The sequence below is a fragment of the Xenopus laevis genome, chromosome 9_10L (genome assembly GCF_017654675.1).
Source record: "Xenopus laevis strain J_2021 chromosome 9_10L, Xenopus_laevis_v10.1, whole genome shotgun sequence".
Taxonomy (NCBI): domain Eukaryota; kingdom Metazoa; phylum Chordata; class Amphibia; order Anura; family Pipidae; genus Xenopus; species Xenopus laevis.
Window position 1 is genome coordinate 75,537,424 of NC_054387.1, and position 25,312 is coordinate 75,562,735.

Here is a 25,312-nt window from a genome sequence, read left to right on the forward strand (position 1 = left end):
GGGTTCACAGGATACGGTCCTTCCCTTCATTGGGGTATTTTTTGCCAAAGACCTAATTTTGCCTGTGTACACCCAAAAATGCTATTGTAGTGGTATCCACCCCCAAGTTTGGTATAATCTGGCCCTGTTTTCATATCTGAATTTGAACTGTGCCATCTAAATTGTTATAGGAGGGATTTATGCTTGGTGGTTTTGATAACCCTCATTTACTATACAACAAGCTATTAACCAATAAGCACATACAAAATGATACCGCTGAATAGAAATAGTCTTGTCTGCACTGCATACACTAAGGATGTCTGGATATCTCTTTCCCTGTTAGAGGGCAGCTAAAATTTTGCCTTCTGTTGAATAGTGGAAATGGTTTACGTTACTGTAAATGTTACAGCTCTTTCATGTGAATGATACCCGAGCATACTTCCCTTGCCTTAATGTGCCCATGAGTTATATAATGATAGGACAAAATAACACCATTGTCATCATACTTTCCCTGACATAAAAAGATGCATTCGCATCCAGGTTACTTTATCAGAAAAATGGTGAGAGCCGCCATTCTGCAGAACAACAGCACAAACCATATATGACAAATAAATAACATTACTGAGGGATGTAAAAGACATGGACCTCCATCTCCAGTTGGGTAGACATCAACAAATGTCTGTACTCTCACAGGAGGGATGCAGTGCGGTCCTTACTAGGTTCTCCTATTGCTTATCTAGCCAATCACAACAAAGATTATTCTTCTGAAGAAGGGTTGGTTTTAGGGCAGAGGGAGCATATCTATAAGATTTCAGTATCAGATGGGATTCTGGAGACAAAAATGCCCCTTGTTGGTTAAAAAGTTAACTAACAAGGGGCAGATTTAAAGTTTGAATGGTAAATTCGAATTCAAATTAGAATTTTCTATTTTTTTGTTTCAAAACTCACAAATTTTAATTTAAAAGTACCAACTCGAATGTAAATTCAAATGTGAGATTTATCACACCTCGACCATGAAAAAATTTCTAATTCAAATATTTGCCACCTAAAACCTGTGTTAATTTACAAGTCAATGGCAGAGTTCGAGTTTCTTTTCCGGAAGAAAACTCGATTCAAATTTGATTCGAGGTAGGGACTATTCGATCGAATGTTAGACGTTCAAGTTTTTCCATAAATATCCTCCCATTCCAGTTGTGAGTACATTCAAATTTTTTAGAGTAAAAAAAATTCACAAAAATTCGAAATTCGACCTTTGAAAAATAACCCCCCTAAATTTATCTTTTCAACCAAAATAATTTGATTTTCCATTCTTATTTTTTTCATTACTTGCTTTTTTTCTGCCTCTTTCCTTGCTTGGGGCAGTAACAATAGCAACAGAGGTGCTTTTTAGCAGGATTATTGACCCACAGTAAAACATGAATAATTGCAATTTATCTTAAATATTACTATCTACACAAGATCACTTCTTTTAAACCTCAAAGCCCATGAGTATTGTTAATCTATCACCTTTAATCTTTGCTTTTATCACAGGAAGTCCACTCGGTGTACAGAATTTTGGCTGGAATATTAAATACGGGAAATATTGAATTTACAGCTATTTCTTCCAAACACCAAACTGATAAAAGTGAGGTCCCAAATGGAGAAGCCTTAGAAAATGGTAAAGCGCAACAGATACCTGTTTTTGAGTAATAAATGGCTTGTTTGTTTAAAATCAAAGTAAGGATTTCATATTTTTTAGTTTCCTCTGGTTACCCCCCACCACCACCTCAGACCAATAACATGCTTGCAAGTCAGTTAGGGGCCGATTCACCAAGGGTCGAATATCGAGGGTTAATTAACCCTCGATATTGGACTGGGATTTTAGCGCAAATAGTTCGATCGAACGATCAAAGGAATAATCCTTCGATCGAACGATTAAATCCTTCGAATCAAACTATTCAAAGGATTTTAGTCCAACAATCGAAGGATTATCCTTCGACCAAAAAAACTTAGGAAAACCTTCCCCATAGGCTAACATTGACTTCGGTAGCTTTTAGATGGCAAACTAGGGGGTCGAAGCTTTTTCTTAAAGAGATGGTACTTCGACTATCGAATAGTCAAACGATTTTTAGTTCGAATCCTTTGATTTGAAGTCGAAATCATAGTCGAAGGTCTAAGTAGCCCATTCAATGGTCGAAGTAGCCCAAAAAACACTTCGAAATTCGAAGTTTTTTTACTTCGAATCCTTCACTCGAAGTTAGTGAATCGGCCCCTTAGTGTTTTGGAGACCTAATCCCTGTGGGAGGAAATTTAGATTGTAAACTCTACTGGCATTGATGTAAATGAACAAACATATTTTTTTAAGTGCTCCATAATATGTAAGTGCTATACAGATAAATGATGGTATACCGTTGTGCATATTTACTGTATATACTGCATAATTTTTTTGTTTTTTTTTTGCAGCTGCTGCCCTTCTCAGCATTGGTTCAGAAGAGCTCCAGGAAGCTCTCACATCCCATTGTGTTGTAACTAGAGGCGAAACCATCATACGGACAAATACAGTTGACAAAGCAGCTGATGTCCGGGATGCTATGTCCAAAGCTCTATATGGCAGACTTTTTAGCTGGATAGTTAATAGGATCAATACACTTCTGCAACCAGACAAAAATATATGGCAAGTAGTAAATGTTGCACTATATTTGGGTATAAGTGAAGCAAGCTGAGACAATCATGTGATGTGCAGGTTTCGTAGTACAGGAGGGGAACTATAATTCTGAAAGGTGATGTGTGTAATTTTTTCCATGGCCCTAACAATGAACTCTCAAGACTCAAGGGGGAGATAATGTAAAATATATCTTTTGTCGGTGAAGACATGGTTGCTGTGATTTTATCTATTTCCCTAATATTTAGAATCCATGGGAAGTCAAATATGATGTTTTTTCCAGATTACTGACCCCACACATACACCAGTGATGAACATCAGCTAAATATATTTTTCATGTGGGATTCATCATGAACTGTGATGCCCAGAACTGTGAGATATATCAACATGGACAACCATATCAATCTTGTGTAGCCAGCAGTAGAAAAACTAGTCCCATCGTTAAAATTTGATCAATTTACCGTTCTAAATTGTGAATTTAAACTTATTTGAACTTCTTTCTTTTGTCTTTCTATAAAGTAATGCAGAAAGTGGAATGAATGTTGGAATTCTAGATATTTTTGGATTTGAAAACTTCAAAAGGAACTCCTTCGAGCAGCTTTGCATTAACATTGCCAACGAACAGATCCAGTTTTATTTTAATCAGCATATATTTGCATTGGAACAGGTACATTAATTCCCTCGTTTTAGAACTGCAAAGCCTATTCAAAATATGCATATCAGGTATCATAGAATGTACCTAAACCAGTACATTATTACTATATTTTGCCTTACAAATTTACTGATTTACGATTTATATAAACCAGTGATCTGTAAGCTTAGGCTATTTGTTACTCCCTGAGCTCTAACTCCAAGTCCTGTTTCATTGGTTTTAGTGGCATTTTTTGCACAAGAACACGCTTTTTTCACAATTTTTCATTTATTTTTACTTAAACTTTGTTTTTTACATTTTTTAATTGTAGCTATTTACACTTTTTTTTTAACCCTTTCCATGTTATTGGGTTCAACAACTAAATCACATTATTAAGGTCTTTAACTGTCTTTTGTGGGTTAATGTGTGACCCCAAAAAAGGCAGAATCTACGACATTGGCATACTGATACTTCCATGTCAGTGCCATATAGCATGTGCTCTACTATACAGAAAATTTAATACACCTACTCATAATCTATTATTTTGGTTCTTGAACTCTTGGCAAAAAGGAACCTGCCCAGTTACAGTACATGGTATTAACACATGCATGAAATGTAAGCTTCCTTGCATTGGGATCAGTTAAGTTACAGGCCTTAGCTTAGCTATTAAGTGTCTCCTTCTTCCTGCACAGTAGAAGTATATTCAGGCTAAAAGCATACCAAGAATAATGCACTGATTAAATATACACTGTGGATAGGAATTGCCAAGACTATTAATGCCTGGGCACCAGGGCCAGATAAATGTAAAGTGGAAAAAGAACTGCCAGCTGCATCTTCCCATGTGGTAGCCTTCTCTGTATTGTACTGATCTCTAGAATCACTGGAGCAATAAATTGCAGCAGCCTGTTAGGGCTGGAGGGCACCATGCTGTCTTTTAGTTTTTGTAGCTGGAAACCACATATCAGCATTTGAGTCTCTCTCCTACAGATGGAATACCAGAGTGAAGGAATAGATGCCGCATTGGTGAAGTACGAGGACAACCGGCCACTCTTAGATACTTTTCTACAAAAGCCAATGGGTCTTCTGTCCCTACTTGATGAAGAGAGCAGATTTCCACAAGCAACTGACCAAACTTTAGTGGGTAGGAATACGTGTAATAAATTGTTGAAAATGACAATGATGCCAAATATTACTTATCCATATATTAGATATTTTAAGAATAGGAAGAACAATAGCACTATGTTAATATGGTTTATATGTGTATGGGGGGACCTTGTGAACAGTTACCTAGACAACAATTCCAACATAAGCATCATTAAGAACATTTAAAGAAGAAATAAACAAATATGGGTAGAATGTCAAATTGTATATACTGAACTTACTGCACCAGCTAAAGCTTCTGAATATCTATAACAGTAATACATTGTGCCTTCAAATATGTGCACAGGGGATCACCATCTTGGATTTTGTTAGGAGTGTCAGTGACACTGCACATGCTCAGTGCGGTCTGGGTTAGCTACTAGGGGCATATTTTGAAGCACATTTCTTCCCTGCTATAGGGATGTGGTTGCCTTGAGCTGACACAGTATTTTAAAACATAATGTGCAGTATTTCTAGTCTACTTCTTTGTTAGGCTTTAGTTCCCCCTTTAACTGCAGTACGAAAAACATGCAGTATAATTCTGCTACTTTTGTTTACTTTGTAGTGCTCCTTGGAACAGCAAACCTCCCCATTGTTTTTTCATTATAAGCCTCACTTATAGATGCAATGCACAGTGCAAAGTGAAATTTTTGGACATAAGTTGCCCCAGAACTTCTAGTTATGTCATTGATTAATGCTATGAGAAGCACACATATGTGTCCTAGCCCTGTGCAATGCATGGCATCATACAGAAAGGAGCAGAATGGGGCAATAAATAAATGTCATTAACAGAAAAATAAATAGAAACAAATGTTTATTGTTATCCTTATTTTATCAGTAACCTCTGTCTCCTATTCTGGATAATCACAGAAATATATCTATTTCTTGAGCAACTGGCTTAATGATTACTGAACAATATGGTAGCAAGCTGTAGTAATAAGTCCATTCAGCACCCAACTCTCTTTCATGAGTGAGGCTGGTAATCAGGTGTTTGCTTTAAAACAGGTGACCAGTAAATTCTACCTGCTGACTTGTTGCTGGTCAAACTTGGTGCATTTTATTACATAATCCCACTGGCTAACACAAAACACTGGTAGTAGCCAAGTAATGATATTTGTGAGGATGAACAAGAAGCCAGATTTGTGCAGATTAGTTTGTAGATTGTTTTAAATCCATTTTATTTATTGGGCTACTGTCCCCGGGGAGCTGGAGTTTTGTTGAGCAATGTTGCTTTTTTAATCCAACCTTGTTGCTGCTAGACTACAGGGTGTGATTTAATGCTTGATAATATGTTGGAGTATGCAAGGTTTTTTGATCCAGCAAAATGAAGTCAAAGTAGAGAAGCAGTGCCGACATTCCCTTTAAGCTCTCTTTTTATACATCTCTTATGATAATTAACACAAAGAATATTTATTTTGCAGACAAATTTGAAGATAACCTGAGATGCAAATACTTTTGGAGGCCAAAAGGTGTCGAGCTTTGTTTTGGGATTCAGCACTATGCTGGAAAGGTAAAGTGTCTATCTTTACAATGGGTGCAAGTTTGGGCATGATATTTTAGCCATGGTTACCTCCAGTTGCCCAACTGTCTAAAGCCACACAAACTCTACAGGTGGTAAATGGGCAGTCCATCTTTTGTATTAACTTTTATTGTGTTATAAAAACAAAGCTATTCTAAGCAACATTTCAGTTAGTCTTCATTATTTCATTTGTATGATTTTCAAATTCTAGAATTTCTAGAAATTGTCACTTATGATTGCTAAGATTAAGAAAAGCTTTTACAAAATCATGAACTGGGCAGATCCAGAGGGAAAAACGTATCACTTTTGCTCTGTCCAACACAAAATTTGCAAAATGGAAATATGTTTTCAAAAATTTGGAAAATTTCAAAATCATATTTTGTATGAATGTGAAGTTTTGGAAGGTCTCCAGGTTCAGCTGCACATTTGCTTTACAATGCTTTATCACATTAAGTTTAAATTTCTTCTCCATCCTGTAAGGTTCTGTACAACGTTTGTGGGTTTCTGGGGAAGAATAGAGACACGCTCCCAGCTGACATCGTAGTTGTGCTGAGAACATCAGAAAACAAACTCCTCCAGCAGCTGTTCTCGAGCCCATTGACCAAAACAGGTACTTGCTTCGATGCCTTCCTGGCGATGAGTTGTACAGCGGTGCATCCAGACATGCAAACACAATCAGCTTTACCCAGCAGGATGCGGCAGCTGCTTGATATTCTGTTGTGGGCCCACAGTTGCTATATAGGGCTTTTCTCCCCGCAGTGCAGAACTATTAACTGGTATTTCCAAATCTTTGAAACCCTCTCTTATCCATCCTTGACTAGGTTAGCTACTCCTAGGATCACAATGGATGGAAGCACTTTGCATATATATGAGGTTATTAAAATAACTGGTTGGAAACATTGTTAGCTAAACTGTTATTTTCTTTTATTAATATAGCAAAATATTACATGGTGAGTAACAGAGATAGTTTATAGTAAGTCACATAACTTCTGCCAGAGTTTCACAGTCTTTTACCATGAGTTTCCATTTTGTCAGGGTTTGTGTGCTCACTTACTGAACACCTGACAACAACAAGCAAATACAAATGCAGGTTGTTACAGGAAGTTGTGCAGGAGAAAACGCTTCCATTTATTCATTGGTTGATGTAACCTAACTTATACTGTATGTGTGCCCCAGGTTTGTGTGTGAGCAGTGCACCTCTGATTATGAGTGCAAGGGATCATTCATTTATTATGATTATTATTATAAAAATATATATTTCACAAAAAAGGCATTATTTATATGAACATTTTTTTTAAATATGACTGGTGTCATGTGATATAAATTATTTTTATACAGACCTGCAATGTTCAGGCTTGTTGTTTCCTTACATGGAGCAATATTGTAGTAACTAATTTACAAAGTGCTAAGTTTGCCCTAGGTCATAGCAGTTAGATGTTTGTTTTCTTTATTCTAACTTCATTATACCACTAAATGCTGCTGATTGGTTGTTTCCACACCAGCAGTGGGGGTTGGTGGGTAGACTTTACATTTGTCACCATCGAAACAGCCTTTCAGGTGAAGAGAATATACAAATGTGTCCATGGGTGGAGCAAGGCTTATGGTGCTATAATTATGTTACTCCACATTAGGAATAAACCTTTTACCAGTTTATTCATTCCTCCTTTCATTAGATTCCTACATTAAATCTACTTGCCCTACTGACTCCTAGTAATTAGTTCACATGTCAATTCCCCTATGCCACCTGTCCAATTTTCATAAGTGTTGTCTGGATCAAGACGCAACGATCGGTCAATTGCCGATCACCACATCGTAACACATCTCTCTGACCCCACAAATCCTGCCCTGACATCACCCCACCCCATGATGTTACAGTTCTGCCCCATTACATCCAAGATGTCCAATTTTCAAACCAAAATTTGAAGAGGCCCACATAACACAGAAACCCCATGGCAGGAGGGCAGAACAGGGATGGGCCAAGAGCATGACAGGTGTGTCCATGGTACCCCAAGATCGATTTGGATGTGGGTTGGCATCTCTATTTAGCCATGCCTATATTATGTACAGTGTACCTATTCCTCAATTCAGCAAATTTGTTGTATTTAGAAAACACTTAACTATAAAATTCCTAAGACATTTGTATAATGGCAGAATAATTCCCACACAGTCAGAAGCATATCTGGACTTACATTTAAAATAGTTCCAGACCAGTCTGGCTCTGCTTACAAACACAAAGCATTGTCTTGATCTCCCCATATCGTCACTATTGTGCAAGTGTTCCCTGTACCACAATTGTCCGATATCAGTCAGGAGAGGAATGTGATCCGCTAATACAGATTTAAATACTTGAAAAAAAATCAGTTTTATTTATTAGGATCTCTCTTGCCTTTTTCAGACTCTTAAATTAACTGAACATGAAGGGCAGTTAGTGAAGGCAATACCATTATAATGAATGGGAAATAGATCAGTCAGTGAGAGCACATTCTGCTAACCAAGTGGCTTAAACACTGTTCCCTGTAGATGGCGCTATTGGTCTCCTGGCTTTATCTTGTAGAAAATAGATTACAGCATCAAGCGTTATCGCTCTTTGCCTGAGTAAGATCAGTTAGAGGAATTTACTGTTGCCAAGATGATAAAGATGTATTTTGCGTTTCATAAACTAGATGGACTTTTTCCCTAGAGAAACGGCCACCAGACTGGACAATGTAATCATTTACCCACATCTTCCACACATTTTCTGTTGCGGCCAAAGCAAAACTTTAGCCGTGTGCAAGAGGATTGACTACTTTTTTACTGGCTTTGTAGTCTTTCTGAGATCCCGGGCTTAGGGCAAGAGTTTAGAGATGTTGGGAGCTTTGGGCATAGCCAGGGGGACTGGGCTGTGACCCAAGAAAGACAAATTATAATTCATGGATGCACAAACTTTAAAATATCAAGCTATTGTGAAACTACAACTCCTACAATTCCATGACATACTTCAATAAAAGCTGTAGGGCCACAGGCTACATGAATTCTGTATGTAGTTGTGTAGCTATGGCAGACAGGGGACAAAGAAAATAGAGTTTTACCTGTAAATGTGCCAGGCTAAAGTAAGCATGGGTTACATTTCTACTCTACACTCTGGATTGGCCCCTATTTAAATAAACCATAGAGGCAGTCAGTATTGCATACAAAGATAAATATGCACCACGGATTATTTCCAATATAAAATAAATGATGTAATTCAGAGATAATTTGTCATTAGAACTAATGGCTTAACTGGGCATTACTGGTCCCCACGGCAAAACTGTTTTTCTCCCCCTCCCCCAGAATTTGGGAACAAATACATTTTTGAAAATAATATACTGGAGTTGTGTGTGCAACTGGGTCCCATATACCTCTTGGGGCCCCCAGCAGTGTCAGGGCTGCTTCCTGCTATATGCACACGCCTCATTAAAACAAAAGCAACATACATACAATCTACCAGTCGGTAAGAACACACTTGGCTTAATCCACCTGATTAACCAGGGTCCCACTACAAATACTGTTGGAGCACAGGGATACCCTAAACTTATACTAAAAGTTGGCCTAGTAGATGCACACACTTTTACTAAAATAAATGTAAACACTAGCACTACACAATGCACACTGCACACTGGCAGTAACTTGTGTGCTGTGGGAAGAAATTATAACTTATGTAAGAGGGGGGTGTCTGTGGTCACTTCCATTACATAGAAATAATGACATTTTCTTTTAATGTAGAACTCAGTAATACCCATATTTTATATATATATATATATATATATATATATATATATATATATATATATATATATATATATATATATAGATGTAGATATGTAGATATGTAGATATGTAGATATATAGATATGTAGATATATAGATATATAGATATATATATACCCATATATAAAATAACTATGTAGCATTAACTGGATATTCAGCTCTTATAGTGCAGGGAACTCTATGGCACTTTCAGCACAAGCAATGTGTCTCATCTCAAAAAGGATGGGAGTCTGAGGGGGTGGCAGCAGGTGTTGCTGGTCAAGGATTTTTCTCCAAGGGGCCCTGTGATACAAGGGGCCAACATGGTACCTTCACGAGGGAGAACTGCTCTGGGGTCCTGACAAATTTTAGGCACAGGGGGCCTGGAAGCAATGATTTTTTTTCATTCTTATTATTTTAATAACAATATCTGGACTGCAATGTACAATGTATTGAATACCGTTTAAATAAACCACAACACAGATATTTGAAAGTGCAGATGATGCTTTCAAGCAAAAACTGCCAAAATTCATGTGTTTCCACGACAAAATCTGCTCTGTGTGTCTGAACACAGTGACTTCAGGGGCGACTGATGTATGAGTGAAGGGGCTAATTATACACAGGCCAAAAAACAGCCCCATGTAAGCTACTGATTTAGGAGTGGGCTGGGCCCTCGAGTGCCTATATAGAAGTACAACGCCAGGAACATATATGGTGCTCTTTAGACTTCCTTTAGTAAAACTACTGAACTGCATTGTTCAGTCCTTCCCTGTCGACTTTGGGTATAAACAAGAATACTTCAGATAAAGGAAGAATTTAAGTAGATTGCTGCAGGTGCACCACACGTCTTCACAAAGGTTCCTTTTGCTCCTGTACCTCTCCCTTTCTTCATAGTCATTCAATGTGCAAGAATCCCATACATATTGTATAACTCCCTTTTAATGTGACAGTGACACTTTCCTATGTTTCTATATAAAAGTGTCAATAACGTTATCATAGCACAGAGCATGTTTTCCAAAAGAATTAATAGCCGCATTACTTTAATAAAGACTACTAACTAAGTGACATAAAAAATACTAAAGGACAAAAAAGGTGTTTTTAAAGTTGCCCAGATGTGCTTTTAAAATATATTTATTTATTTTTTGTTTAATCATGCATTGATTAAACATTGCTTAAAGCAAGCTACAAAGAGAACACTGCAAAGTCAGCAGGACAACTAACTGAATAAATCACTGGTTTTAATTTTCAAAGAAAGAAATCACAATGCGTTTGTTTGTTTATGCCAATTTAACAGTTTTTAATCTAAAGAACAAAGGTATCAGACTCTGTTTATTAGAATGACTCCAGGGCAGTCACAACTCTGCCCCACCCTTTCTTAAACTGAGAATTGTGGGAACAAAGCGCTGCCTCTCAGTGCTTATATAGAAGCACACTATTGAGGGGAAGGGCAAGCTAACCTCTAGAGTAGATACTGTATAAGGGAACTTTTTCTCTTGAGCTATTGCAAAGTTGCAATGTCTAGCATGCTCTGCCAGCTTGTCTCATAGGAGTTAATAGTAAAGTCTGGAGTGTTCAATAATCAGTATAAAAAAAGAAGGAAATTATTAATTTGACCTGCTATACTTTGTATTTCTATCCTGTACATGTGAGAATATTAGGGTCATTTACAAGTGAACTTTTGGCTGCAAATAACAATGTATCCACAATGCAGAAATTCCAGTGCCATTGGGTACATCAGGGTGGAGTTGCACTTGGCACAATTGCATCTGACAATTTAAAATGCACTTTACAAATCTACTGCAATATTCAGTGTTGGAATGTTATACTTACTGGTGTTATCCATCTGTATTAGTTTCTTTAGACACAAGTATACTGCTTATATTGACATAGGTCAATGCGGGAACCCTGGAGCTACCATCACTTTTGAGATAATAGACGGCCAGACAGATATCAGACAGGCAATTGGGCATTGGAAGGCCCCATACACAGGCCAATTAGTCACTGGCTTGGGGTAGAGCAGGGGTCCCCAACCTTTTATACCCGGGAGCCACATTCAAATTAAAATAGTCGGGGAGCAACACAAGCACGCAAATAGTTCCAGGGGGTGCCAAATAAAAGCTATGGTTGGCTATTTGGTAGCCTCTGTGTTGACTGGCAGCCTACAGGAGGTTCTCTTTGGCAGAACACCTGGTTTGTATGCAACCAAAGTTTGTCTCCAAGACAAGAATTAAAAAATAAGCACCTGCTTTGAGGCCACTGGGAACAACAAGGGGTTGGTGATTAACATGTTGCTCACGAGCCACTGGTTGGGGACAACTGGTGTAGAAGAAATGAGATGGAAGCTTTCATCAAACCTTGTATTAAGTCTGTAATCTGCATTCCCCTGCTATAGACTATTTCAGATGAGAGTCTGATGGAGGGAAATCTAATCAGTCTTCTGCTTTTAATGATGTATTGGTTTGCAAAGACTATATTTAAGAAATTAAGAAAAATGGGGAAAAAAATGTTGTTTAACAGTACAAAGATATAATAAGAGACTCCTGACATCGTCACATTAGCAAAAATGAATCCCAAATATAATTGATTATAAAAGATAAATAGTGACATGTAGATGTATCTTTTAGCATTATCCTAAGATCTGTTTCAATTTATGAAGAGCTCATTAACCCCACACAGATGCACTGTGTGAGCGACTAGTGAAATAATTTTGCTTTGTTTGTATCTGTGATGGATAGCCAATTGCCTCGGGAAAATATTGCTGAGATTCTGTAAGCAAAAATGAAGTCAAGTCAGTTGCTTCATGAGCTGTCAGGTATGAGACCATCTGGCAATTAACCTGAGCTATTACTGCATCTGTCAAAGACAGAATTATGTATGGAAGGTGCTAGCATCTTTTATATATAGAAAAGAAGACAAGATTGCTTCTGTATATTCACTAATACCATAAATATATAGTCACCAGCTTGTTACTGATGACTATGTTTTTGTAAATGTTCTTGTTCGCGTATATTTTATGCTCATGATATCATCAGAAATTGTATGATAACTCTGTTGGATACTCATTCATTTCAGTGTGAGTAGCTTGTTATAGATGATTATTAACAATGCAACCAATTGATGGTTGAATTTTGCAGAATGAAGCATCCCAGTATAGTAGCTATTATTTGGCCTCGATACTGGTAGATGTTGGCTCTAAGTATAGTATATGATATGAAAACTGTGAGACTTAGTGGTATCACCCTACCTCACTGGGTTATTCATGGGACAGGTAAGAGCTTGCTTTTTAAAGAAAATGGTTACACTGAGCCCCAGGCCGTTGCATAGACTTTTGTTCTAGGGAACTTACTATTATCCCCCCCCCCCCTGATCCACATAATTTTCGATTAACAAAAGTTGCTTATTGGTTGTATAACAAACAGAAATAACGCATAACTTCTGGAAATGATGTCACACAAATGGTGGGTGCTAATAATATTGCACATATACAGAGTTGATTTATCAAAGATCACACTAGGGAATACTGAAGGATTCCCAGCAGTTCAGTCTCTCTCTTTTTTTTTTATCAAAGTTTGCCTGAAATTTGCCAAGAAAACTAACATGACATATTTATCAAATTAAATACCGGTCTCAATTTGGCAGAATAAGTTCAAATCCATTTTGCAGCTGAACACCAGCTCTACAGGGAGAAGGTTAATGGTTTCAGGGCAAAAGATAGCATATGTTTTCTTAGATGTTCTAACTAGTAATATAATTGATAGTATGCTGATATGTTGCAACAGGTAAATGCACTGATGCAGTTTAGCAGCTAGATCTGTACCCATATTTGATATATCCCTGCAGTGCACACATTCTTCAGTGTTCCTCATACCTTGTCTAAAAACAAGCAGTGTAAAGGAAAAGAAATCAACCTCAATATTTTTTGTTCAGTCTGACAGAACTCTTAGCAGAGGCATCGTTCCAGGATGTTTGGCTGGGCTAGAGGATACTTAAAGTAAAACTGTAAATCCATGTATTTTTTACAGATCCTGCATTAAATTACGTCGTAAACTTGTAAAAGTACAATATAAACCAACGCGACAGCCAAGGAGTTGAAAAGTAAGAAGAATGATGTTGTAATTCTGCAGGGAACTACCAAAGAAAAGAGTGACTAACATTTGTAGCCTATTAGAGTCTCCAATATTCTCGAAGCGCCCCTGCCTTGGCTATTTAAAAAATAATGAATAAGAAATGATTTACCCTAGCAATAATGACTACATTTCTGCTCCATTTCCAGATTCCTTTTCTGGAAACCCGTTATCCAGAAAGTTCAGAATTACTGAAAGGCAATCTCCCATGGAGTTCATTTTAAGTAAATAATTCTAAAAAGATTTTCTTTTTTTTCTGTAAAAATAAAACAATACTTTGTCTTTGATGGTAACTAATCTGTATGAATCCCAGACAATACTATTGGCTTTATTTAATGTTTTTATTTATTTTAGAAGACTTTAGGCATGGAGATCAAAAATACTTTTCTGCATTCTGGATTATATATGTCTGTGTATGCCAACTGCATGTTAACAAACGCTAGTCAGAATGGTGAGCAGTTACACTTGGAAAAGGAAAGGTATATGACTACGCATAATGCTTTTAATCAGGATTGTTAAATACCTCTCAGATATGGATCAGATATGGATCAGATATGCAGTGAGAAAAATGAAACGTATCACCGTTAGGTATACACATTGCCTTTGTATTTACAAAAAACTTTGAATAAAGGGGTCTTGTTTACAAACTTATTGCTGACAAACAGACCCACCAGTGAATAAATGATTGCTGACTTCCAACATTTATAAACAATGGCCTAGGATTTACTACAATTCGTTTACTTGCCCTTTATTTAATAATGCATTGATTTGTTTTTGCTTTGTCATTCATTGATAATAATCGTGCCACACTATGGACCATTTCCTTTACACATTTGGTGCTTTCCTTACATCAGGAGACATAAAGGGCCACCCTGCTGGCAGTCCATCTGCAACTTGTAAAAGAAGGCCCTGCCTAAGTTTACAATCTAAAAAAACCAAGATAATCCTATAAATACAGTATGTCTGAAGGGCTTTGTTATTTACAGTTACACCACTATCCAATTGAGAGGTCTCAACAGAATTAAGCAGAGGTATCAGCAGGAGAAAACAATGAAATGTAACAATATGGCAGAAATAGCACAGTGTTTATCTAAAAAATAAAGGGCTTTATAAAAAATAAATCGTATTATGACAAGTACCCCTTTAATGCCATACAAAATACATGACTAAAGATTTCAGCAACTCTCTCCTTTTGTTCTGCCGTTATTGAGAAATGTGACCATTTAAATGTGCATCTGTTGGCTGTATAAGTGCAGCAAAGTGCCAGACGGTCTCTGAGCAGAAACTGTTCCCTGAAAATCCTTTTCTTTCTGCTCTAGTTACAGTCTCCCAAAACAGCTTCTCTTGCACTTCCTCGCTCATGGCTGCTTCTCTCCCCAAACACCCCAGGAAGGCATAAAATCATTTTACAACTGGGTATCGAACACAGCCAGCTATGAAATGTGCTCTGTAGGCAGAAATCTTATATAAGAAAAATAGAGTGTGTCTGAGGATCCAGTGTTACGTCACGGTTCAGATAGAACATAGTGGATTTTTACTATAGAGTGAATCTTTATTATGTAGAAGAAAATAACGGGGCTCAGAAACTTCTGCAACAAGATTACTGCACCTATAATTATATCATCATTCGTTATATTAGTGGTAGTACATTCTCTACATGTTGTTTAGTCTGTTGCTATGTATGTTTTACATTTAGGCAAATATACAGTATGTATATATATATATATATATATATATATATATATATATACTGTATATACGTGTGTGTGTGTGTGTGTGTGTAGAGAGCGAGAGAGAGAGACAGACCAAGTAGCAATGCTCAGCAGTAGATCCAGTAGAGATAGGCTGTCTTGGATCTCCAAAATATGTGCCAGGATGTTTCTTGGGCAGCATGGATGTCCTCTGAGTACTCTGGTTTTCTTCCACACTCCAAAGCATACAGGCAGACTCTGGCTGCTGATAACTGACCATAGTGTGTGTGTGAATGTCATAGGGACCTTAGCTTGTAAGTCCCACTGGGACAGGGATTGATGTGAATGATGTATCATCTCTGTAAAGGGCTGTATAATAATAATCATCATCATAGTCATAATCGGACAATCTGATAAATTAGAGATTCTGGGCCTGATCCTAAAGAATTTCTGTGGTGTGATTTGTTTCTCAAAAGATGTATGCAGTAGCCCTCATACTGCCCCACAGTATCCTAGAAGGGAACATTAGCCACTGAAATCAGTTCTATGATGGTGCACCATTGCAAAAAGCTCAAGGCGATGAGTTTTCATCAAATATGACATTACACAATTTTACAGTTTTGGTAAAGCCAAAAGACCACCTCACACATACTGTAGAAGGGTACTTGGGCAACATTTATCTACAACAGCAAATAAGGGTTCATCCCACTCCCTAGCTGGTTACCTGTGCCCCCTAGAAAGGATTTTTACCAAATGTTTGGGGACTCATATTATCTCTTGTATCCATCACATTTATACCCATATTTCGTTTGCTTCATTATGTATATACAGTGCCTAATTACAATTCTACAGAATATGTTGGCTTTCCATTAATACAAGATCATAATGCAAGCACATATTATAGTTATCATAGGATATATGATGTGTAATACTCCATGGCTCAGTGCTATTTCTTCTTGGAGACATATGGACATCCCTTGCTCTCTGCTCTGCTAAACTGTGTTACAGGGCTAAACGGATACTTAACATCTGAAGAGGTGTTAACATACAGCATTTGCATTAGAATAGCAGCCTAATTCTATATTATGTTTGGGAAAGGTGTGCAGCACATCTGCAAAGGTCTATTGTTTATTCATGATGAAATCCTTTGAAATGTGGTAAAATGCTTCCTAGTCATTATAAAAAAAAATCCCGCCACCCATGGATTAGGACTTTGATGTCACCAATCCTGCTTCAAAGGGTTCTTACAATGCTATTAATCACAGTTCATCCTCTGAAGATATAGCCAGAGAAAACATTTGGACATCTTGTGTTAAACTCTGTAAAACTTTGAAATACAATTCATGTCTTGCAGATGACTTGTGCTCATCACTTCCTTCCTAAGCTGGTGTCAATAATGTTCCAGCTTCTCTGATTTAAAGCAATAGTAATGCTGGAACAGAAGTTGTCCTTAAAGTAGAGTGAGTGGTGCACAGTTCAGAGATTACAGAGATATGCATCTTTTCACTACAATGGAGGAAGCCCTTTTTATTTGACCTTCTTATTTCCTTTTTAGAAATCAGTGGTAAAAGTGGTTATAAGTTACTGGAAAACAGCCAAATCTGTTTTTTTTAGAATGTGCTGATAGAAATGACTGTATGTACTTATTCAAGAGCTAGTAGAGCAGTATTTAACAGTTTGAGTTTTCTGTTGAGGTGAAATGTAAAATGTATTATTTCCTAGAATGCAAACAGCAAGCAAATGTGACCAGGGATGTGGGGGTTAGTGCTGCTTTCAAACAGGTGATTTCCGATCTGGAGTGATTGCAAATGTTATGCAGCAGCATGATCCTGTGTATTTCAGATAGGGTTATCACCTTTTCTGGAAAAAGCCTTCCTATATTTTTATGGTTTTTCACTATTAATAACATTGCCATCAAGCAACATTTTTACCGGCCAGGCGGATAAAATACCAGCCAGGTGGAAAACCTAATCTCAGATGGTTCATAATAAATCCAATATAACCTTGATTTAACCATGTATGCAAAATACATCCACATCCTTACAGAACATTACTGTATGTCAGGCAGCACCAAATGAACTTGAGCGCTAGTAATGCTTGAGAGAGACAGGCTGGATTGGTCAAACAGTTTCACTAGAGAGAGAGGCTAGAATGGTAAGACAGTTCCTTGATTAGATGACAAGGTTACAGTTTGCAGCAAACCAGTTTATATTCCATCGTCTGGTGACCAGATGTATGCAGTTTGGGCAAATATCACCCACTGCCTGTGCCACTGAACTTCCCCAAGATCAGAGTGTTTGTTAGTCAGGTGATTGTCAATGGTCAACTATGTAAATAAGTTTGAACAATAGACTTTAGACATTTATTTAAAAGTTTACCTTGATTGGTGAGAGCTGGAGACAAAGCCAGCACATATTTCTTAGCAGTATTTCTTTCCACTCTCCTCTACTGATCTCAATACAGTTATATGAAAATCTCATCTATTGATAATCGTATGTACCCTTTCTTCAAGCTACAGCCATTTTACAATCACATTTTGCACATTTTTTCAAACTTTTTTTTTGTACAGGTAATCTGGCACAGTCACGGGCACGGGTAACTGCAGCTTCCAGGTCTTTGCCTCCTCAGATGAGTGCTGGACGTATTAAGGTTTGTATTTATGTAAATCTCAATTAAGAAAACAGAAGTAATTTGTAAATGGCTATGCCCTAATATTTGCGATGCACTTATGTAAACTAAACAATCCTTACAAACAGATACAAAAAATAAGATATTGCGTTGGTGCAGAGTACAGCAATGCCCCAGAACCAGACACTAAACATGTGGTCTTTCTCTTGGGTCTGAGGCATTTTTAAAGGACCCCCTAATTTCTCTTCTGACATCCCTCATATATAATCACATATGATTCAACAAACCTTTCTAAGTTTAACCATTCAATGCATAATTATTGAATATAATGTCTCTTTAAATACTTTACAATTGCAGAAGTGCACATGACTCTGCAACGCTACATTTGTTGCTGTCCGTTACTTTGCTTTTATGCTGCTTAAGTCTTAAAACAATTAGCATATAATAGATGATGCAAAGATCGGTGCCAATTTATTAATTTAAATATAATAAACTAGAATAGTTCCCAACAATGACATTTTTAATAGATGAGATATGCCTTCCTATGTGCTTGGGGAAACATGAAAAATTATCAATAGGTAATTCAAATTATTTTGACAAAATTTGCTTAATATAATTAGACTAGAGAGGTTTCTGTTTCTTTCTACTGATGAACACCAAGCTGCAGATAAGGCATTTTATCCGGACAATTTTATGCATTAGGGTAATGGTGCAATAACTCCTCCTCAGGCCGTGACTGCCAACCTGGCAAATGTCCAGAACCAGCCTCAGTCTAACTCCTACCTTGTATTAAATTGGCTGCCCTCGCAATTTAAAAAATCTTCAGGTACTGATCATATAATATGTTCCCATTCAGTGCATCCATAGACTAATGTATATTAAAGGGATATTGTTATTGGAATATGTGTTAACTAATATAATGGATTGTTTATCTTAGCTTTGGGATAACAATGTTGATTCTGCTTTGAAAAAGGGACTTTTGTCTTTGTGTAAAGAAATGTATTTGCTGCTACTCATATGACTACATCTATTGCTTTCTGACAATATAGCAGCAGCCCAGTCTTGCTTTATGGCAGATATTCCAGATATACACTCAAAATCAGATTGCTTGTATCATAAGGGCAGCAACAAATCTCCCGAAAATGCATCTGGACTGAGATTCAAAATAGGCCCTGGCATTTCAAGTACATAGAGGCCCAGTCAGCCCACACAGCAGCCCAAACAGCCCCCACCAGCCCAATAAATAGTGACTGTCTATGGCAACTTACAGCAGCCCCTCTGGCATTTGCCAGAACCCACAGATTGCCAGTCCAGGCCTGCAGGATACCAAATGTATAGATTATTATAATTGCCTTACATACTGTGGTTTCTCTGTACCACTACCTACTATACCTATGTTTCTGTACATGCCATCTCTCATACTGACAGCAATATATTTTATTTTACTATACTTGAAGCATTGAAGCAATATGCTTTTTTTTAGCATATGTAAAAAATCTTTATATATGGCTCATTTAAACGAGAACCATCCTCCCTAAAATAAGACAAACTTGATATCAGTCATTATTACAAACAAACAAACAGAAATCTTTTGCTTGGGTCACTGTATTATCCATTTTCACCATCTCTAGCTCTTGTACTATTGAACCCTTGCCATGTAAAATGGAAACATTTAATTCAATATTCTTTTTGAAAAATGATGCTCAGTGCTAAAATTGAGGTAATTCATAATGTCTAATTAATCACTATTTTTGTTTCATACAGGTAGACACCATGGAAATGATGAGACATCCAGAGGAGACAACAAATATGAAAAGACAAACAGTGGCTTCTTATTTCAGGGTAACGTTTTTGTTTTCTTACAATTTTTTTTACTCCACAGCTGCCTCCTTGCTGAACCCTTTTGTTTGTAGGTTACCAAAAAACTCCAATTGCAAAACCTCCTTGTGTCACAATGTGTTGTGTAAAGATGGCCATTGGTGCACCAATTTGGTAAAGCTGGCCATACATAAGGGCTGGAACTAGGGAGAGGTAGAAGAGTGCAACGCTGAGGGGTGATAGGCACATGTCTGTTCTGTCTGCCTACCCCTAGTTCAGTGTCCTGGATGATCGGGGATTGGCTTTTTGTCACATTGCTCATTGCAACCCACCACCCTGTCATAACTCCTGCACACGCTTGTGATTGGCCCATTACCTTGGACACTCCCGCTACTAATCCCAGCACTGCCATACACATAAAGAATATGCATAGTTCTTAAAATGCAAAACTTTGTCTCTGCAAATGAACGCAGGTGTACTTTTGCCAGCGAAAATTGGTCAGCGTGAAGGTTTCTCGAAAAGTTTCTGCGAATTTTCTCTATCGTTACTTTTTAGCCAAACTTCCTTAACATACTTGCACTTACATCAATTTAAATATGGCGGGTACATACAGGTCATATGTATGGATTTACTAGTGATGTTGGTGAAATGGAAGTGGTCACTTGTTTTTAAAAATGTCCAAGGAGGCAAAATAAAGACAAAAGAGATCCTCTATTGTCCTAGTCATGAACCAATAATAAAACAAATGTGGCATGAGCTTCAAAATGGTCAAAAAAGTGTAAATAACATATATCTAACAGTTATTACTTGTAAACATAATCCCACATCAAACATGAAAAAACAATGTTGAGGATGTAGCTTCATCTCATCAATTCACCAGGTAGAACCTGGTGAAATAGACTTTGTTGAAAAAAATTAACGTACTGGAAAGTTCACACATAAATATGTGGATTAACAATCTTTCGCCTAAGCAAGAATTTGTCTTCCAAAATGGTGAGAAACTTTTCAAGCGGTGAGCTTTTTCGCTAGCGAACTTTCTTCTTCACCTTTTAGTTAATTGGCGATGTCCCTGAGAAATGTTGTGTTGCCGAATTTATTGGTCTGAAGGGGCAGAATCTGCATGCATGGCCAGCTTTTTTATGTCCCCTATAATTTCTGCTGCCTTTATAGCAAAAATAAAAATATTAATTAAGTAATAGTAAGAAATTACACAGCACTTTGTTTGCCAGACCCCTAACAGTAACATGTTCTTCCTTCCATAGTATTCCCTAATGGATCTTTTATCAAAAATGGTAGTTGGGCAACCTCACTTTGTCCGTTGTATCAAGCCCAATGATGATCGGGAGGCAATGAAATTTTGTCGGGAAAGGGTTCTCATGCAGCTTCGTTACACTGGGATTCTGGAGACAGTAAATATACGAAGACAGGGATATTCTCATCGGATTCTGTTTGAAGATTTTTTAAAAAGGTAAAAATAATTGCTAGTTTGCAAGTGCTGCTGCTTAAATACTGGAAAAAGGTCTTGCTATTGGTCATGTGAGGTTAATGTGGTCACAAATCTGTTTGGGGTTATTTAACAATAATTTTAAGATGCAGTAGTATTATTATTAACATGTATTTATAAAACTCCAACATATTCCACAGTGCTATTTCAAAGTGTAAATGGGTTTACATATTAAACATACAGAATTACATGCAAAGCAACCAACTAACCAATACAACCAATACAATCTAAAAAGTCTGAACTTCTGCTTTAAATCTAAGAGCAGTGGTACATTAGGGTAGAATATTTAAAATTGAATTTGGCATAGAATGCTCAGAATAGTCTCAATTTGCTCCTTGTTGTGGATTATGGGAAGTGCTTATGGTGCACATAAGCAGCTAGCGCCCAACAATTATAAGGTCCAGGTCATGTTATTTTCATTATTAATAAATCTGACATAGCAGTATATACAGTTTTAGAAATAACTTTATAGACAAAATCCCATCATTTCCTATAGGAAGATGAAGAACTTATATTGGCTGAAGTGAGAGAATAATTTATTGATATTTTTTTCTTACCTGTGGTATGGTAATGAAGATTTAGTAACATTTTACTGCTTTGACTACTACAGATACAGGATACTGCAACTACTACTGATAAAGGAGCTATTATCTAGAATGTTAGGACATGAGGTTTTCCAGATAAGGGATCTTTCTGTGATTTAGATCACCGTACTTTAAATGGGTGGTTCTCCTTTAATTTAATTTTGGTATGTTATACAATGGTCAGTTCTAAAGAACTTTTCAGTTGGTCTTCAATATTTGTTTTTAATAGTTTTTGAATTATTTGCCTTTTTTCTGATTCCAGCTTTCAAAAGGGGGTCACTGACCCATCTAAAACAAATGCTCTGTAAGGCTACAAATGTATTGTTATTGCTACATTTTATTACTCATCTTTCTATTCAGGCCTTCTCATATTAATATTCCAGTCTCAAAATCAATGTATGGTTGCTAGGGTAATTTGGACACAGATTGCTGAAATTACAAACTGGAGAGCTGCTGAATAAAATGCTAAATATATGAAAAACCATAAAAAATGAAAATTTTATGTCTACTCTATCACTTTTGTGTCCGTTGGTATTCAGTGAGTAGATCTCAATTATAATATTTGATTTCAGCAGTAATACAATCTCAGTCCTGAAAATTGAAAACATTCTAATAGAAGCACAGGTTTGTATACGGAGAAGAAAGAAACCGATGCTCTTATAATTGCAGGCATGAACCTAGTTACAAATGCACAGCAGTTTCACATCTGACATTTTTTGAGCTATTGATAAATAAAAATGGTTTTGTTCGTTGGGCACATAATAACGTTATATTTGTCATGCACATATTTAGAATTACAGCTGCAAAAAGACTTTCTTTAAGTGAAATATTGTGAACAGATAAATACATTAGTGGCCGATCCATGAAATGCTTAGAATATTAAAAAAGAGCAGATCAAATGCTCAACAAATTGGCACCTCTTTGTTCATATTCAAAAATCCATTAGGCAAGAATGAACAAGAGTCACAGCCTTTTGGTAAATCTGAGGATGTGAAAGATTCTTAAGCCTGAAAGTTAATTGGTACTTTGATCCCTGTGAGTCATGTAACAACTAAACAGATGAGCAAGCAACTCTTCCCTTGGCATTTTCAAACAATGCTTATTTGACAGTTGCATTTTATAAACTGCTAATAAGACATCTGAGGACAGGCTGGTGCACAAGTAAGGGAAAGCAAAGTTTGTCAGGCAAAGACAAAAAAACGCTAGTGTCAGGTATCTCGTGGAAAAGGTGCTTGTACAGTTCTAACAGTCTCACATGTCTTTGCACTAGAATTAACCTTTCTTTTAGGAGCAGTTTTTTTCATTCATAACAAACCTCTGCAAACAAAAATTTAAAATAGACACATATTTGCAATTAAAGAGAACTAAAGCTTAACTAAAAAAGTAACCTAGAAATGTTGTACATTATGTTTTGGGCTTCTGTGCCAGCCCAAGGCAACCACAGCACTTTAGCAGGGAAGATCTGTGCCTCCAAAGATGCCCCAGTAGCTTCCCATCTTCTTTTCTGCTGATTCACTGCACATGCTCTGTGCTACTGTCACTTACTGATCTTAGGGACCCACTCACAATATACATGTCACAATATAAGGCTAATTAGTAATTAATACAGATAATTACAACATGGCAGCTCAGAAACCAGTGCAACTAACATCATAATTTCATAATCAGACCTGTAGTATCATCTTAAATTACCTTATTTTCTGCTTGATAATTTGCAACAACCCCTAAGCTTAGCTTCTCAACATCTTCTCAGAGCCCAATGAGCATATGAGTGTGGCACTTTCCAAGATGGTGACCCCCTGTGACAAGTTTGAAGTCCTGGATACTTTGCTGCTATTGAGAATCTGAAACTTTAGGCCGGTGCAATAATTTCAGTATATAAATATGGCATTTTAGCCATATTAATTTCTAGGGTTTAGTTCTCCTTTAAATGTAACAATTTGAAACATTTAAGTATATGTATTCTTCACTCTGATGTGACAGCAGTAAAGCTGGGCATTGGGATGCAATCAGGGGGCACAGGGGGGCCCACTGTAATAAAACTGGTGGTTTTTGGGCCTTAAAGGAACAGTAACTTTATAAAATGACAGTGTTTTAAAGTAATAAAAATATCATGCAGTGTTGCCCTGCACTGGTAAAACTGCTGTCTTTGCTTCAGAAACACTACTATTGTTTATATAAATAAGCTGCTGTGTAGCAATGGGGGCAGTCATTCAGAGGAGAAAAGGTTCAAGTTACACAGCAGATAGCAGATAAGCTCTGTAGAACATAATGTTATGTGTTATCCACTATTTAACCTGTGCCATATAGATTTTTTTCAATTTCCGCCATTGCTACACAGCAGCTTGTTTATATGAACTATAGTAGTGTTTCTGAGGCAAACAGATCAGTTTTACCAGTGCAGGGCAACACTACATGATATTTTCAGTACTTTAACACACTTACATTTTTTGGTGTTACTGTTCCTCTAAAGGGGGCCCTGCCATGCTGCACTTCCACGATTAGCCAGGCCCCCCCTTGAGGTGCCAAAGCCACCACAAAGAGTCGAAAGCCGCCAAAGGAGTAGAAGCCACCAAATGGAGCCGAGGAAGGATGCCAATGGCCTTTCTTTTTTTTGTTAAAGCCCTAGCCAACAATGGTCCAGATTCAATTCAGAGAGAAAAAGTTATCTCCTGGTTTACCACGTGAAAACTCATGGACGAGATTCAATTAGAAGAGAAAAGACTTTTCTCTAAATTCAGTTCCAGCTTTTTCCCATAGACTTCAATAGAGTTTTCACGTGATAAACAGTGAGATTAGTTTTTCTGAATTGAATTGCATCTCAAATTGGATCTTGTCAATGAGTTTTCACATGATAAACTTTTTTCTCACTGAATTAAATCGGGCCCAAGGCTTTTTGAAAAACTTTTAGGACAGACAGGACAGACTGAAGTGGGCAGAGAAGCAGGAATGAGAAGTAGGCCAAGGCAAAACCAGAACAGAAAAGGTGATAGATGGGAAGAGTGATCAACCAACAATAATCAGGTTAGAAAATTATTCAGGAGAACTGTTCCAATAAAACACACCCAGCTCTAATTTACTGGTGTTAAATAACCAGTAAGACTGCTGGGATGTAGCAGACAGTATCGGACTGGGGGGCCTGGGGACCATCCAGGCTGCTGTCTCAGGGCCCCACTCCTGGCCCCGTGCCACAACTCTAGTTCCTCTCCTGGCCCCTGTGTCGCACGTATGCGTACAGCTGTGTTTTTGCTGCGACCAGTCTGAAAATGGGAGGTCGCGGCAGAAAGA

At 37.3% G+C, this 25,312-nt stretch overlaps 1 protein-coding gene across 1 annotated transcript in view; it reads left to right on the plus strand.

Moving 5' to 3' along the window:
- The window catches only part of myo3b.L (myosin 3b L homeolog), a 143,202-nt gene that overhangs the window by 89,402 nt on the left and 28,488 nt on the right, over positions 1 to 25,312 (plus strand). The window contains exons 17-25 of the mRNA XM_041576285.1: positions 1,510 to 1,636; positions 2,422 to 2,632; positions 3,140 to 3,287; positions 4,239 to 4,392; positions 5,813 to 5,901; positions 6,391 to 6,520; positions 18,060 to 18,139; positions 19,883 to 19,960; positions 21,199 to 21,404. Of these exons, the coding sequence (XP_041432219.1) occupies positions 1,510 to 1,636; positions 2,422 to 2,632; positions 3,140 to 3,287; positions 4,239 to 4,392; positions 5,813 to 5,901; positions 6,391 to 6,520; positions 18,060 to 18,139; positions 19,883 to 19,960; positions 21,199 to 21,404 (1,223 nt within the window). The remainder of the gene's footprint in view (positions 1 to 1,509; positions 1,637 to 2,421; positions 2,633 to 3,139; positions 3,288 to 4,238; positions 4,393 to 5,812; positions 5,902 to 6,390; positions 6,521 to 18,059; positions 18,140 to 19,882; positions 19,961 to 21,198; positions 21,405 to 25,312) is intronic.